Source organism: Ostrinia nubilalis, chromosome 20 (genome assembly GCF_963855985.1).
Source record: "Ostrinia nubilalis chromosome 20, ilOstNubi1.1, whole genome shotgun sequence".
NCBI classification, from domain to species: Eukaryota; Metazoa; Arthropoda; class Insecta; order Lepidoptera; family Crambidae; genus Ostrinia; species Ostrinia nubilalis.
This window is the reverse complement of record NC_087107.1, coordinates 363277-379814: the sequence shown is the minus strand read 5'-3', so window position 1 is coordinate 379814 and position 16538 is coordinate 363277. Positions and strand designations below refer to the sequence as shown.

The window sequence follows — 16538 nt, the reverse complement described above, 5'->3', positions numbered from 1 at the left end:
ATCACACTCCTTGAGACGTTTCTATTACCATTAAATTTACTAAGATAAATGACACTTCGGGACCATTCAGTCTTTGGTTGCAGAGAATATTTTATGATCGGTTTCCAAACTCGTTATGGCTTATGACTTGTACCCTACAGACGCATTTGATCCGCTCAGCGTGTGACCTCCGACCCCATGTGGGTTCAATTGAGTTGTACAAACACATGTCCGCTGTTTGCGAGCCATTCATCGCCTTTGTGCTGCTGTGCAGAAGCGCATTGACGCTGCGTAACCTTGTTGGCCATATTTGGACAATACAGGTCCCTTCAATGAGTCTAATAGACGAATCTAAAGACTGATGAGGCTTACGGGACTCTTCCCACCTGTCTTTCCCACCGCTTCAACCCCTGTGTAGCCAGGATCTACAGCTTGACCACCAATAAAACCCAACTAGTTAAGGTCAACTTTGACTGACTTTTAAGGCTTGTCAATTTTAGCAGTTTGGACGTGCTCTACTAAGGGTCGTTTTTCTATCCACAACGAGTAAGCTCTTGGGCTGCATCTCACCTGATGGAAAGTGATGATCAGGCCGAAGCTAGAGCTTCACTCGGACTCCCTTTCTTTCTGTCTTTCTTTCTTGCTAAGTCAAACGTAAAGCTACGAACCATTACGTTACGAACCTGAAAACTTTTGTTGAGGAAGAAATTCCATAAATACTCAGTTACTGCGGAGTACCGGCAAATATCCGAAACTACGAAAATGTTAAATAAACCATAACGGGCAGAATATACGAAAATATTTGGATTCCACTAAATCTTTGAAATTGAATAGCAAATCAAACGCCCTAACCATTATTAAAACGAAATATAATTTCATTTTCCAATTTGTCGTTGTCAAAATTTCCGACCGAATTTATCGAAAAATATGAAAACAAATTCCAATACTCAACAAAACTGACTTCAAATGAGGCGGGGTAAAGAAATTCATTACGAAGCAAGGGTCAAAATGTATGGGGTTCCATTAAAATTGAGTGGCAAATGCGAGCTGTCACGAATATTTCAGAAAACAAACAGGGGATGATTGTGATTTGATGTAATCGTGTTTTTGTCGTTTGCTTTTTGTTCCATTTTGGCAGCCAAAATAAATTGCTATTGCCTTTTATAAATCATACTGATTTAAGTAAACAAGAGGACAGGTACTAAGTCGAATAAGGTTGGAGTAAATTAAACATTGATGCAAGATTTCAATCCATGCTTGAGTTTGAATCGATTTTAGGGGTTACACTTTACACAAGCCGTAAATATTTTCATAGATAGATAGAAAGTATTTATTGAAATATACCCACAGTAAATAATAAACAAGCTAGGATCAGCTTCTTTGTAATAACAAACTCTATTCTTCTAAAAATTGTGAATGAAATTAATGTACCTGTTACCTCGGGGAACGCGGCTTTCGCAATATCATCTCGGCGCCCTAAAATAACATTGTTTACTCGCATTCTTCTAAATAATGAAAGCGTAGGTATATGAGCCCACAATAAAGCTAAATTTTGTAACAGCTCCCAGTATAAAAAACAACGGTTCTCGTATCATTTACCTTAAAATTTTACGGTAACGTACAATATGTTTTCAAATTAATACTCAGAAATTGTAGATACGATTAGTTTTGAAGATACTGATAATATTTTGGAAGAGTCAAATCAGAGACTTCATAAGTACATAGTTATAATTCAATGAAGAGTTTATCAAGATGACTAAGACCACAAAATATAGATTACAATCACTCTTGTTATCTCTTATGTTAATGTTGTTATTTAAAACGGATCGTTTCTATATGATATTTGGGGCCAAATACTCTTAAACATTCTTTCTTTCTGTGTTTTAAATGCTCCTATGCTATGCTACCTACTCGTAATACCTATAGTAAAAATCACATTTGACTTGTCAATATTCTATTGTTTATTCACTTTTTCATCTACTATAAGCGTAGCTACAAAAAGTTTTTCATAAATTTATGTCAGTAGCAGAACCCGAGTGCCAACTGCAATTAGTTTGTTGTACAACATGGAGCTGAAGTTTGCAAGCTACATTTAGTTGGAACTCTGACATTATTGCTCAATACTGCTCCACCTGGCATAGTTGTGTTGCTTCAAAAGAACTCAGTTGCTCAGACTTTCTGACACAATGTGACATTAAGTAGATATTAAACTTATTATATGCCTATAAGTCATCTAGGGTGTGAGAGCAGATTTCATTTAATGATCAATTTAATGACATAATAAAAGTAATCACCGGTGACAAAAAAGAAATCGAATACGAACAAATAATAACGTGTTCAGACGTAACTTTAGATGAAATACTGGAATTAGACTAAAGCAATTTTATTAATCTTCTAAAAACTTACGGGATGACATCTGATAGTCATTACTTCAAGTCCTTCCAAACATAATTCAACACTGCACTTTAAAAACGTCAAACTGGTAATGATCCATACAAAATTGAACACACACCTCACTCAAAAACCGCAAAATTGAGAACTGACCGCACCGACACACTGGAATAAACTGGTCAAAGTTACCTGAACCAATCGGGGGTCGTAGGAAAAAATATTTTGACAGATACGTGCCGTTTGTCAGTTGAAGGACCCCCTGTAGACATACACCTCAAATATTCGATAAATGACCCTAATGTCAAACAGGTAAAGTTGAATGTTGGTCGAAAACGGAAACTGAATAATAAAATCGGTGCATAAGTGGTCCGAGACTCCTGCAAAAAAGCAGTGATGTAATTTCGACCTCTAAAGTGAGTTGTTAGAGGTGATAATTGCGCACAAGGTGAAGAATTTAGTCATTCCTTAGAATGTTTACCTGTGCTCAAGATAACGCTAATCGGTTATGTTTTGTTTGCCTCTGAGTGACGTAAGCGATAGTTTATTGTTGTTTGACGACGGTTCTGTGGGCGCACCCGTGGGTGGACAATTGGCCACTTTCACTGCATTTTTTGTGCTTTTGTTGTAAATTATGTCATTTGAACGCAATAGGGCCGTTTTTATTGCAGTAGATTTTGCATCATTGGAATGCGGTTAGTTTAATAGTGTTGTCATAAATCATATAAAATAATAGGGATTGGGCAAAACATAACGTGGTTGGTGTCACGTAGCTCATTAGAGGTGACTAATGGTAAAAGTAAGTGATATATTACCTATGATTTAAGACCGTAATATAAACTTGTTAAACTATTTTATTATTGAAGAAATAGGAGGTCATATTTCAACAATTTTATGTAAACACGCTATAACTATTAAGTAGTGTGATTATAATTATACATACCAAAACGAAAACATTTACGAAATTTTCTTTTGATTCCCTTCAGCAACTTCATTTTAATGTACACACATGTCACTGGCACGATAATTTAATCACTATACTTTTAATTAAATACACTATCGCAGAAACACAAATATTTAAAAGGAAAACTCCAAAATTATAGTAATTGATTCACAAAAGACGTGTTGTTTTTGCAAAAGGTCGGTTTACACTGTCATCGAAAATATTCAATCGTGATTCATAGCTTATCACATTCATAATGATAACAATGGTTTCCCTATTTCGAGAAAGAGCTGCCAATATTTCATTGAGTTTTCGGAAATGAATGACAAATACTTGGTAGCCAGTTGATTTTGTTATGAAAGGTAGTTTGCGTCACACAGGTTTCAGTTCTATTGTATCAGTTCTAAAAAGGACTCTTCCGTTAATGATCATTGAGATTAGATTACAATATCAATGCTGAATGGATCACTGCAACTGCCATAACTATCCATCTATAAAAAACACCTTACTTTTTACCTCGTATCTTATCTAACAGATACGATTAAGACCTTGTGAACTAAGCGGTATTATATCATAGACTTGTTAGGAATTTGCATTTAAATTGAAATCTTAACTCCAGTACATTATGAGCGTAATTGAAATATTTCCTTTGCGGCCGAAGGAAATTAATATTTATCGATGGTAACGAACTAATATTGACTTTCTGTCGGTCAGAAAATGCATTTACATAGATTTTACACAACGTTCGCGGAAATAGTAGTGTAATAGATATGTTGATAACAAATCACATGAAGTATACTGAAAACGTAATTTAGAATAACACACACCAGTGAAAATAATATTAAATGAATTTAGCGAATAAATCGTTTTCGTTCCCTTTACGACGTCTACTTTAAGCAAATACATTATTTTAATAAATTATTGAGTATTGAGTTGAGAGAACTAAATAAGTATGTAACTTACCTACTTAGTTTCAGATGTTTCGTTTGATGCTCGTACCTTACAGTTATTTACTTTACCGAAAATCTAAGATTAGTCATCTCAGAGTGTATTTTTAAACGTGGGCGAAGTATATTGAATTTACATGTTTGATTATCTATTTTCAAATATCTTTTCCCAGAAACTCCCACTGATTCGATTCTAAATCAACAATATAAACCAAAAACGTCAAAAAACACTCACAATTGCATCTGATGGGTTTGAATGGTATCTATGGTGGGTTGTCACGGTGTATCAAAATAATCTACGCTCATGTTCGACGAAAAAAATGACCTGTGGCTCTTTTGGTGCTATTAAAGGATAATTTAGTCTACATTGTCATCGGTGAGGTTGAGAACGCTATGGATATTCCCTATGATTGTATCATCTATTACGAGAAAAAGTGGATACTATTATACAATAATCTTAAAAAATCATTATTATGACGTACAACATATTCCTCATCAATAGTTCAGATCATGATGAAATTGAAAGAAACTCTACAATGCTAAGGTTTTAATGCACGGCCGTAAAGGGCCATTTCAAGCTTGCTATAAATTACATAACATATATTACGTAACTCGTGACATAAAAAACTAATTCTTACACATATCTGTGAATTCTTAAGAGCGTTGTCACATTTTTCATGCAGAAATCGAGAATTTGGCAGATTTCGAAATGATTTTAGTCATATAATTTATTGTTATAGCTTCTTTTGACTTATATCATCGTAATTATCATACGTTTTTACGGAATGTCTATTGACAAAATCTCGTTCAAATTGGATTTTTGCCTACGAAAACAGCGAATTTCGAAAGCCCGATTTCCAGGTAACTCGCGAAGGCACAACTTTGAACTAATATTACAACAAATTTATTTCTAAGTAAGAAGATAGAATGTATTCATTAGAATAAGCATACCCTGAAGAAGAAAGTGTATTGAGAAAATTTTGATGTTTAATTCATTAAAATGCATTTTTATCATGTCTAAGATAGTCAAAATTCGAGAAAATTACTGCAAGAAAACAGGTCACATCTCATAATCTAAAAGTCATTTGGCAACATAAACTACTTTATACTTAAGAAGAAACATAGTACTATTATTGTGTCACAATCAAAAATACCTATCTTCAATCTTCAAATGAAAAATTAATTTGAAAATACTATAAAATCGGGTGCATCAAATGGCATAAATCAGTCGTGCTTTGGCACTCGTAGACGCCGGGTCTATGTCAGTTGACTGCCCACTGACGTATATGTGTCACGCGTGATTTTTTCGTAAATTGTAGTATGATTGAGTACTTTTGATCCGCAAGTATTTTTAATTTATTTGTTTAGGTTAGGTTAGGTTAGGGTTACAGAATATGGGTAGAATAGACAAAAGATATTATTATGGTATCTGTTTGGTCAGGAAAAAATAAATGACTAATAAAAATTTTAACAGGGTGTCAAAACATTAGTCTATGCTATTGTGTTTCTACCAACATAAAATATACTCTTCCTTAATAATAAAAGTTGAATAGCGTCTGTATGGTCACACAATGCTTCGTCATGTTTTTCCGAAAGTTCAATTACTGACGACTGAATGAAAGAAATTGGTGCGGAACTATTCATCTGATATTAAACGTTTAGTAATAAAGGGGTAGGTCAGGTAAATGGCAAATCCACCAGCGGTCGCTCGATGACACTTAGACAAATAGTTTTATAAAACGTCAACTAAGTTGGTTAGGTATTTGTATTGTAGATACTTATACAAATGAACGTAAAAAATGAGTTTATTTTTAAAAGTATAGGTACAGGGTGGAAACGATAAGTGATTTCACTTGATTTTTAATTATACAAGATATCGAGAAACTGTTTACTGTTCCTAGTGCTTCATGAGCTCTTTAAAACAATAACAATAAATAGGTCAAAGAATAAACTGGATCTATGCGAAAATTCAATGTTTCCGAATTTCATACTAAATGTATGCCGCCAGCCATACCTACCATATTAGAAGTGTTAATTTTTTAAATTTAAAATTTTAATTGAGTAATATATAATAATCAAACAACAAACTCGTAAATTGCATTCTTATTTAAATTATTTACGGAAAACATGATTTTAGGTTTAACTTGCTACAATATCATCAAGAGATACTAATTAATAAATACTAAATAAACAGATAAAGGGGACGGCATTAAGACACTCAGAATTCTCAGAAACCATTGATTTCGTGTTTGTTTGTAACTGTATTAAATGTATGAAAGCTGGAAATATAGGTTTTTTGAATAGATTCAGTTCGTTCTTAAACATACTATTGATGCCGTTTGCTAGGTCTCATGAAGCACTTTTTCAGTAAGTTACCATTTGTTCGACATCTTGTATACCTACTATAAGAAATATTCGAGTGAGATCACTTATCGATTATTTTCGTCATCCTTATTTGTATTAAATTTAATTAAAATACACTAAGGCTGAGATGCACCACCTAACTTTGACCCTAACTGACAATAACCGGTGTTTTATGTTAGACAGATTTTTGACATCCAAAATTTCGATGTCAATGTTAAAGTAAGACGGTGCAACACGGCCTAACAAATGTATCGTAGACAGTACTTTTTATTTTCTTCATAAATCTTTCTTTTCTTTGTAAAGCTATCTACAAGCTTTTATTTTCTTTAACATCTGGAGTTGTAAAATCTTGCAACTTAAAATTTACTTACTTCCCGTTTTCCCATTGAGCTGAAATTTTGCATGTCTACACAGGCATCCAAAATTTCGTTTCATTTCGCACTAAATAATTTAATTTACACGTGTTTTCATGCGATGGCCAAGTCATTATATTTATGTAAAACGTTAATGATTTCCTGGACTGGACTTGGTATTACATGGATCTCACAACTTTTTACCGTAGAACAACTGAGTAGTGAGACTTGGTTTTTTGACAAGTATTGTTTTTGATGGGTTTGTATTACAGAACGCATGTGTACCTAATGGGATAACTGTTTAAAAACACGATTAGATAAATTTTGCTCTATGGATAAAAATCTTAAAGTTACCTCTGATTTTTTAGCATTATACGACCGTGGTTTATAATAATAAATTCTATAAAATCACAATGATATCAGTATTTACCTCTTTGATTTCCTGACTTGTTTAGCTTTACAAAAACTAAATGTTTATTATTAACTTTTAGATAATGAATGAAAATTGATGTTTAGTTACGAGCTCTTTGATGGACACAGATTTTATAGATAACGTTTAAAAAATGGCACGCTCGTTTTCATACATTTCATTCTATTTATTTAACCTATCCATATTTATGTGCGGAAACGTCACAAAATCAGAATAAATTTTAATTTTTCCATCCCGCATCATAAAAACGTAAAAAGTCAAAAGTAAAATTTAAATAGTAAATATTTGTCATAAACAAGCTTTTGATGCTGTAAAAAAAAAAAAAAAACATAAATTCTTTCAAACCCATCAACTTATTACTTTACTCAATTTAAAGATTAAAAACTTGTCGCAGGATTTACTAGTGTAAAAAATACATTAATTACGTAACTTGATTTTGCTAAAAGTCTGATCTGAGAAAAAATCAAATAGGTAAATTATATATTACTAGCTGACCCGGCGAACTTCGTACCGCCTTAGCGTAGATATTTTCTTAATATTTTTTTCCGTAAGAACCATCCTTGGACTTCCACAAACATTTAAAAAAAAGAATTATCGAAATCGGTTCAGCCGTTCACACGTGATGCCGTGACAACGCGAAACGGGTTTCATTTTTATATATATAGATTTCTTTATTATTATGTATGATGTACTGTCTTAGCTACGATACAACTACGGATTAAGATCGTTTAGTCGACGCAGCGTTGAAATTGTACAGATAAATGAAGTTTGCGCACTCACTACGCGACGTCAAGCAATAAAAACCTAAAATTCGAACGCCAACTTTTTGCTACAACGCTCTTAAGACTGTGTTAGTAAAATCAACAAAACACTGTAATGATTTGTGATCTCATTACGTAATTTGAATTTAACTTTAACCTTAAACTACCAAGTGGTTTCATATCCACACTATTCCTTCGATGGGATAGTACAGCTAACGGTCGATTGAAAGGTAGGATTTGCTTCGTACTCGTACGCTCGCGTAGGCTTCGTTACTGGACCGATACAGGCTGCTCTATTTCTATTTTCTAAACTTTATGCTCTTTTAGTATCTTTTTAAATACTCCATAGTTTGGAACCCAAACCACAGAATAATAATAAGTACTACGTACAGAAGTTTTACTTCGCGAAGGTATTTAAAAAAATGTATGCTCAATGTCATTAACAATATGGTGTAATTTAGCTTGTCTCAAGAGTCAAGCAAGTTTGTCAGAAGTTTTGTTGACAAACGTCAGTGATCGGTACTGCGCCGAAGCTATAGGGCTGACTTCGGTAAAATGATGTGACGTGAGGTGCCAATCTGCAGAAAATGGCGGAGGAAATACATGATTGATTTAGCATGAATTATCATGAATAATATTAACTACTTATTTACCTCTCAGTGTCTTCAGGCAACTTAAAAAAGTACATTCTGTGTTTTTATTATTATTTAGGCAGTTAAATACTGCACAGTATTTAGTACACCATTTTCTTTATTTTTTTCCATCATACACAAGAATACGCGTGCGTGAGTCAATGTTCGCTCGTATGTGAGGCCTTGTCGAATAGTACTCTTGTAGGGGGCAATCGTGCGTGTTTTGTTTTCGATGTAAACTCGCGGAGATGAACAGGCCTGCCCAAACTAAGAATGTAAGTTTGGATTTTAATGCTGGTCTATTACAGCTTAAGTTTATAAGTAATTTGTGACTAGGGCAAAGGGACGGGGGAGATTCGATCGATATCGGGTCTAGACCGTGTTTTATCTGATCTAATTACACTTCTTTGTAACTTAACTGGCTGGGATCTGAGCATAATTATTTCGTCTACAGTAAAAGCGGTAAGTTTTTTAACGCAGTAAAATTATTTCAATACGGTTTGTCACCCATAATAAGTAATAGGGTAGGATTGCAGTGACTAACCTAACCTAAAAGCCTTCTTAACGAATACGAAATAAAAAACTAGATCTGTTTATAATAAGATAGAACACCATGTATCAACATATGGGACAAGCCTTCTCTGATGGTAAATATGATTAATCTGTACGTTGGGACAGGTCGGGACGGGACGTTATCCCGGTCTAATAGCGGCTATTCTGGGCAACCTTTATGGCGTATTGATGGTGCCTACGTAAGTGGGATTAGAGGCTTGGGGTAAGCCAAGTTAAGTTGGAGACAAAGCCTTTGGGTCGGCCAAGTAGTAAGTTTGGCCAAACAATGCGTGTGTTTGGCAAGTGTTTGTCTCAAAGTCTTTATTGCTCGTTGTGGTAATAATACCTCTTATGGAACTTGGCGAACATTTCACTGATTTCTGTTACGTTCAAGTAACAGTCATTTGCTGTCAACTGGGAAATGACAGACGGCAATTTGTAAGAAAATATCAAGATACCGTATCTACCGCACCCGTCATGGTGACCACTGTTTATATTTTACTAAGAAATAAGTACTTTTGACTATTTTAAAGTACCTAATACGAAATGATAAGTGAGAATTAGACCTCACTACATAATTGTGTCTCATACCATTATTGCTCACCACTCCCGTCTCGTTTAAATTTGAATATAGGTATGCGTACGTGTCATTTACTTATCCTGCGCTCCCTTAGCGTCTTAACTTCGTTTCTTAGTTTAGTTTTAGTACCTAAAATAAAGTGATTTGCTTAACTGATGACTCACCTTCGTACATCTGGGCATACTGAGGGAAGCCGGCCGCTCTCAGCCACTTGCACGCCTCCGCCGCTTCGATCTCTGAAACAATACAAATATTACATTTAGCCAGAAAATAAGAGGAAAAGCTGGCCTAGATTCAATAAGTAAATGTCAAATATTCTCCTTTATAAGCCAAAATTTGGATCATGAAAATAAAAAACACGATTTGTTTAATGTACTCCTTTTTTGCATAGTTGCATGAGCGTTCATCGCAACTATTGAAATAGGGATGTTTCCTGGGTAAAAAACCAAGAGTTTTTATTAGTCCGTCAAAAACTACTCGAGACGTATTTTTCACTTTTTAAAACTAATGAGATAAAGCGTGTCAAAGTTCTAACTAAAGAAAAGGCCCGTGACGTCAGTGAGTGCGTAAAAGTGCAGCACTTTGTGCGCGAAACTTCAACGCACTATAACTTTGTAATTATTTGCTTGATTGACAATTCAAAATATATGGTGTCCAATATTTTTTTACATTAAAATTGACGGACTAAAAAAATTTTTTAGGAAACTAGCCTATTATTGTTGTTGAGGCATTTTTATACTTTGTATTTACAAACCAACTTCTAAAAATCCTCTTCCTCTTCTGTTAGGTTTGTCACACAGGCAATTATAAAAAGTTACATAATGCAATAAATGGTGATTAATTGTGGTAAAAAACTCGGAAACGTTTCCTCAATATAAGATGGGATTAATTAATTAAAGTCACTAAGGGCCATGTGGAAAACTATCACTTTCTCTAGATGCGAGCCCGGAGGCGTTTGCGTAACGGAGTTGAAAATTACGTATCACACAAAAAAATGAAGTGCTAGGTTCTGTACTGTTGTTTATGCGACATCAGCAGATGGACATATGAAAAATACGGAAATAACGTAAGGAACTAGGTATAAGATAAACTATATTCGACCAAACAAGAGTAAATATTAATCTATACTAATATTATAAATGCGAAAGTAACTCTGTCTGTCTGTCAGACTCACTTTCACGCCTAAACCAATGAACCGACTTTGATGAAATTTGGCATAGAGATAGTTTGAGTCCCGGGAAGGGACAAAGGATAGTTTTTATCCCAGTTTTTGAAACAGGGACGCGCGCGATAATGTTTTTCTGTGACAGACAAAATTCCACGCGGGCGAAGCCGCGGGCGGAAAGCTAGTCTCAGAATAAATCGTCAGTTATTCGAAATTTTGACATATTTTTAATACTGAAACTGTCAATTGCCAGTTATACCAGGAGTTATTCTCGGATAAAATTTGGTCAAATCGGGCCTAAACGTGTGAGGTACTGACTAAAAATAAAGGGGTCAAATAGTACACAATTATCTATTGGGTTTGATTCGCAGTTATAGTGTACTATCGAAGCCTAATAAATGAGCACTTGATAACGTAACGCAGAATATTGTACTAAATTATCTAATCTAGGAATTCAAGTGGGTATCATTAATAATCAAAAGTCTGTCACAATAAGTATTATCTTATTATTTTAAGAACTGCTAAGGAACATCATAAATGTATTAAAGAGTTTTTGATAGCGACTACGGAATCCTAAAACATTTTATAACTTAGCGCCATGAACACCACTTAGACAATCACATTAAAGAAAATAGGCTTTCACCTTATAAATATTAATTACCGACCACTGTTACAGATCTGTGGGTTTATAGACGTTTTCTAGTAAAATTACGAAGATCAGGGATCTTGAAATGCTGGGTAGGCTTAGTAGGCCGAAGGGCCAATCAGTTCCATTGTGTGTTTGACGCGAACTAATGTCAGTAATATTGGTAAGCAGATGCGGCGTTAAAAGAATTTGTCAAGTTATTGGACACGGCAATTTGTACCTGTTGAGCAGACTTTAGAGTGAATGTCATTGGTTTAAAATTAGAACATACAACATACATGCTAAGTTAGTCAAAAATCTTGTATTGTTCTTTTGTATTTGTCTCGTAAAAAACAAATAAAAATCGGAAAAACATATAAACACAGGCTACGTTTGAAGAAAATATGCAGCTTAAATACTATAGCGGCGTAGAGTTGTTATAAGTAAAAATTTGAAACAAAAAAAAAGACTGACATGCCGACAAAACTTCTAGAGTCGACAGTTATTGCAAAATAACAACTAAGTAATCAGAGTTATAATAAAAACGCAATCAACTGTGCTATGTAATCAGATGAATTGAACACGTTATTCATTGCAAAGTGCCTGAAATGACTGGAAATGTTTAGTTCACTAAACTAGAGAAAAAATACTTAAAAATTACCGTATCAAAGCCACTATCATGCATGATTCCAGGGCGAACTGTCTCGAGGGTCAACTAAGTGAGCAATAGATTCTCCATTGAAGTGCCGCGCTATCACGGCCGCCTCCAGACTGTTTTGATGTATAGCGAATAAGCGCCTCGATTCTTTATTGTGTGATAAAAACATTTTAGTTGATACAAATTGGGGGTTTTAGTTTATCGTTGTTTTAAAAAGAGTTTGTACTTATCAGAATTATTTAAAGTAAATCACGAATAAAATATATCAAAAGATATTGCTCTACTTACTACATGCAGTACTCAGAGGCGAACTTTAAAGGTGAGTATAGACTAGCATTTTCTCGAGCATTTCTATGTAATGTAACGTTATTACGTATTGTACCATTACAGGTAAAATGTAGGTACGACGTTTGAGTCATGAAAGGGTAGATTCTAACATTTCATAGAGCGACTCGTTGTTCTGCTACAGAGTCTACTCACCTTAAGAAGACTTTATTGAACTAGAATCTAGCCGCTCAACACAAAAAAATATTCATGAATAAACATCAATTTCTATTTAGAACTTAGGGCTGGGTCCTATATAATTAAAGACTGCCACATATTAAATGTGGAACGTAACTTTACTTTTAGTTACCTACTCACGAAACGTAAAACTACTCGTAATGTGTTTACGTACTTAGTCATTTTCACACAAAATATTGCAAAGGAAAAACCAATAAAAACTTCAAACTTTGTTGAAATTTACATATCTGTTTTCCTAGTAGGTAGTAAGTATTTGTAGAAACCACTTTAGATAAACCCAACGTTATGAGGAAATCAGTTTACAACGACTTTCACGCATAAAATAAATAAATGCATTTCGAAACATAATCATTGGGTATTGAAACAGTTAGTGAACACGAAATTGGCCTTAGACTAGGTGTGTTGAATAACTTTACCTACATTTACTTGTACACATAAACATAATTGAAAATCTGATTTTAAATAAAAAACAATAAAAAGATAAATGAAATTATGTAGTTCTTATTTCGTAAGTGTGCCTTTATTAAAAACAGGTGTTTTTGCAAGAAAGAGGATGTTAAGAAATTAGGTATACTCGTAGCATAAAATACTGTTTGGTTTAAAATGAAACAAAATGTACAAAATTCTAAACAACTCATTTCTAAACACGTTAGAACCGGTCATCGACCTCATTGCAGTAATTACCTTCATGACGTCACTGCTCTAATTGTCAATGCATAGCTACGTACAAAAACTTGCCTAAGTGCACTCTGCTTGCATTTTATTTGGTTTAAAAATTTTAAAGCAACGCATTTAGAGTGCCAAAAAGATGGAACGTGGTTGCTTCAATTAGGTGGGTAGCTGAAATTAACCCAGCTTCCTATCCTCAGTCTACCGACACCAAAGCAGAACACACGAAATATCGTCATCATCATCATCATCTTTTCAGCCATAGGACGTCCACTGCTGAACATAAGCCTCCCCCAATGATTTCCACTATATTCGGTTGGTACACATAAAACAAGAAAGATAAGCCATGGGAAAATACATCTTAAAATTTCTTATGCATAAGCACTTACATTAACTTATTGCCTTTCCCACTGTTTCCCAAGTATTGAACACAATAACTAATTAAATAAATTCTTTTCAAAGGTTCCAAATTCAAACGACAAAGCTTTGTTTGATCTTATTTCTTTTCTCTCAATTTTCTGGATGGCCAGTCGCAAATTAGACTTTTATTGAAATTGAAACTAGAACCTAAGTAGATAAACGAGCAGTAGAAAATTCATTAAATTAACCTACCTGCCGATCTATCTTTTATTTTTGTTTTGAAACTTGATTATAACTAAGTTCATTACCTTGGAAATGAAGAATCATTTAAACTAACTTTTATTCACTTCTTTATCAACACTGCACGCGTAACACCAAATCAAAGAAAACTAATCACCGTATCAATTCGGAAGTACTAACACAAATAAAAAGTGCATACCCACGTCCAGTCACGTACTATTTTTAAACTAGCACATGTTATCAGTCGAATACCTAATACCTGTGTTTTGATATCGAAAACAATCGTACCTGTAATCTGATCGATGCTTAAATTCGGAACACTGACGCTGCCCATCACTTCAGTAGCGAACAGGCTGGCGCGCGAACCGCGGCGCGACTCGCCCGGCTTCATAATTTCACTTAACAACCAACCAAACAAAATTAAATTAACACTATTTAACCGCCTTGCACAATCAACGATACCTCGCAGCTACCATTTTAACGATAATTCAACGAACCAATGCATAGAAATGAGTCCCATTGATACTGTCTGTTATTCAAATGTTTATAAATAACGCACATAACTGGCAGTCATAAAAATGAATTAAACACTTTCGATTTAAACGAACGACCGAAGATGAAAAAACTAAGCACTAACTGGCAATAAAAATTAATAAAAAAAACATAGATTTGAAATTTCGAGGATTTGAAAATGGAATGACCACGGATGTACGAGTGCGCTCGCGAGGAGCGGGCATGGAATGAGATTAGTTATCGCGCGTTATCACACGGTCGTTAGTTACGCCCTTTAATCGCCAGACTTGCGATAGTGCGTCTAGAGGCGTGATGTTAGAAATGTTAAGTTGTTTGGACATGTCACTTTGACACCAGTTTCGTTAGGAGCTGGTGGATCGAGCAGTTGCTTGCATATTTTATAAAAGGACCTCTGTGGTGTAGAGGTAAGACCACCTGCTTCAGATGCAGAGGTCCTGGGTTCGATTCCCAGTGGGGGTAGATTTTTTTGTTCGGTTTGTTTGGTGGCAGGATCTGTTTTAAGTCCGCCTGGCTAGCTACCACCATATTACCTAAATCTGTCGCCATAACAAAAATGTTAACAGCATTGTTGTGTTCCGGCAGTTAGAGGTAAGATAGCCAGTTCCTCTGTGGTTGAGGATTCCGGGTGAAGTTCGCTTCCACTTTCGGCCTGATCATCATTTACCATCAGGTAAGATACAGGCCTAGAGCTTCCAACTGTGTGGCTAAATCTACTGAAAATAAAATATTTATAGACAACTGTTAATTTCATACTGGTTCACAGCTTGACTTAGATCTGCTAAATAATACATCAGATGCAAAACGTTACTTGTACAGATGAAAGTGACATTTGAAATGTACAAATTCGAGATACCACATCCATGCCGTTTTATCTTCGCACATCAACGTCGCAAAGTAACGAATGAGTTTTAAAATTAAGGAAAATATTTAGTGTCGTTATCTGCTGTCATTCAACAAGTTATAATAATAGCGTTATCGGTAATTATGTGCCGTCCTAATGTCTCTGTGTTCGTGTTGAAATGGGGCCTAATGATGAAAGTGGTTCCAATAGGGCTTAATGTTCTAAAATGTGCTAATATGTTTGCGGTTTTGGAACGATTATTATCAATATTTACACAACAAATAAATAATCTTACTAATATCTTATCTTACTAATATTGAATTATATTATAAATGCGAAAGTTTTTGTGGATGTCTGGATGTCTGGATGTTTGTTACTCTTTCACGCAAAAACTTCTGGACGGATTTTGATGAAACTTTACAGTATTAGTATTGTTTATAACCCAGAATAACATATAGGCTATAATTTATGACGATCTGTGACAAACTAAATTTCACGCGGGTGAAGCCGCGGGCAAAAGCTAGTAAATACATACTTTACACTACGCTTCTAGTCCCAGAAGCTGTACTATGGGTACTAGACAACGGATATAAACATACATTTTATACTCTTTTTTGTAAAAGGGAGGAATATGAAAATAGTGAAGGTGGTGCAACTCAGCCTTAATGTCCATATATTAAGGCTGAGTTTGACCACCTTATTTCAACAGTAACAATAACAGTAATTGGTGCTTTTTCTATGGAGTTTGACAGATTTTTGACGTTTGTCAAAGCTACATTAAGATGATGCAACTCTGCCTAAGTAGTTTAAAAACAAAGCCAGACTGTAGTGGCGTGTTTAATCATTCACGGCAAGTCATGGCGATCGAAATTAGCGTTGTGGTACAGTAAAATCGATAGTAATCGATTCCGAGTATGAGTGAGTCAGGCTTCTTGAAAAAATTTCCACTTTACAGGCGGAAATGGTGCATTCCGGAGTTTTCTTTTCAGCACTGG

The 16538-nt window shown here is 34.7% G+C and overlaps 1 protein-coding gene across 1 annotated transcript in view; it reads right to left on the bottom strand.

Annotated features, from left to right (window-relative positions):
• LOC135081834 (rho GTPase-activating protein 7) overlaps nt 1-14787 on the bottom strand; it is a 71966-nt gene extending 57179 nt beyond the window's left edge. Inside the window, exons 1-3 of the mRNA XM_063976613.1 lie at nt 14666-14787; nt 14457-14566; nt 10094-10165 (exon numbers count right to left, since the gene is read on the bottom strand). Of these exons, the coding sequence (XP_063832683.1) occupies nt 10094-10165; nt 14457-14566; nt 14666-14688 (205 nt within the window). The 5' untranslated portion in view covers nt 14689-14787. The remainder of the gene's footprint in view (nt 1-10093; nt 10166-14456; nt 14567-14665) is intronic.
• Between the last annotated feature and the right edge of the window lie 1751 nt (nt 14788-16538).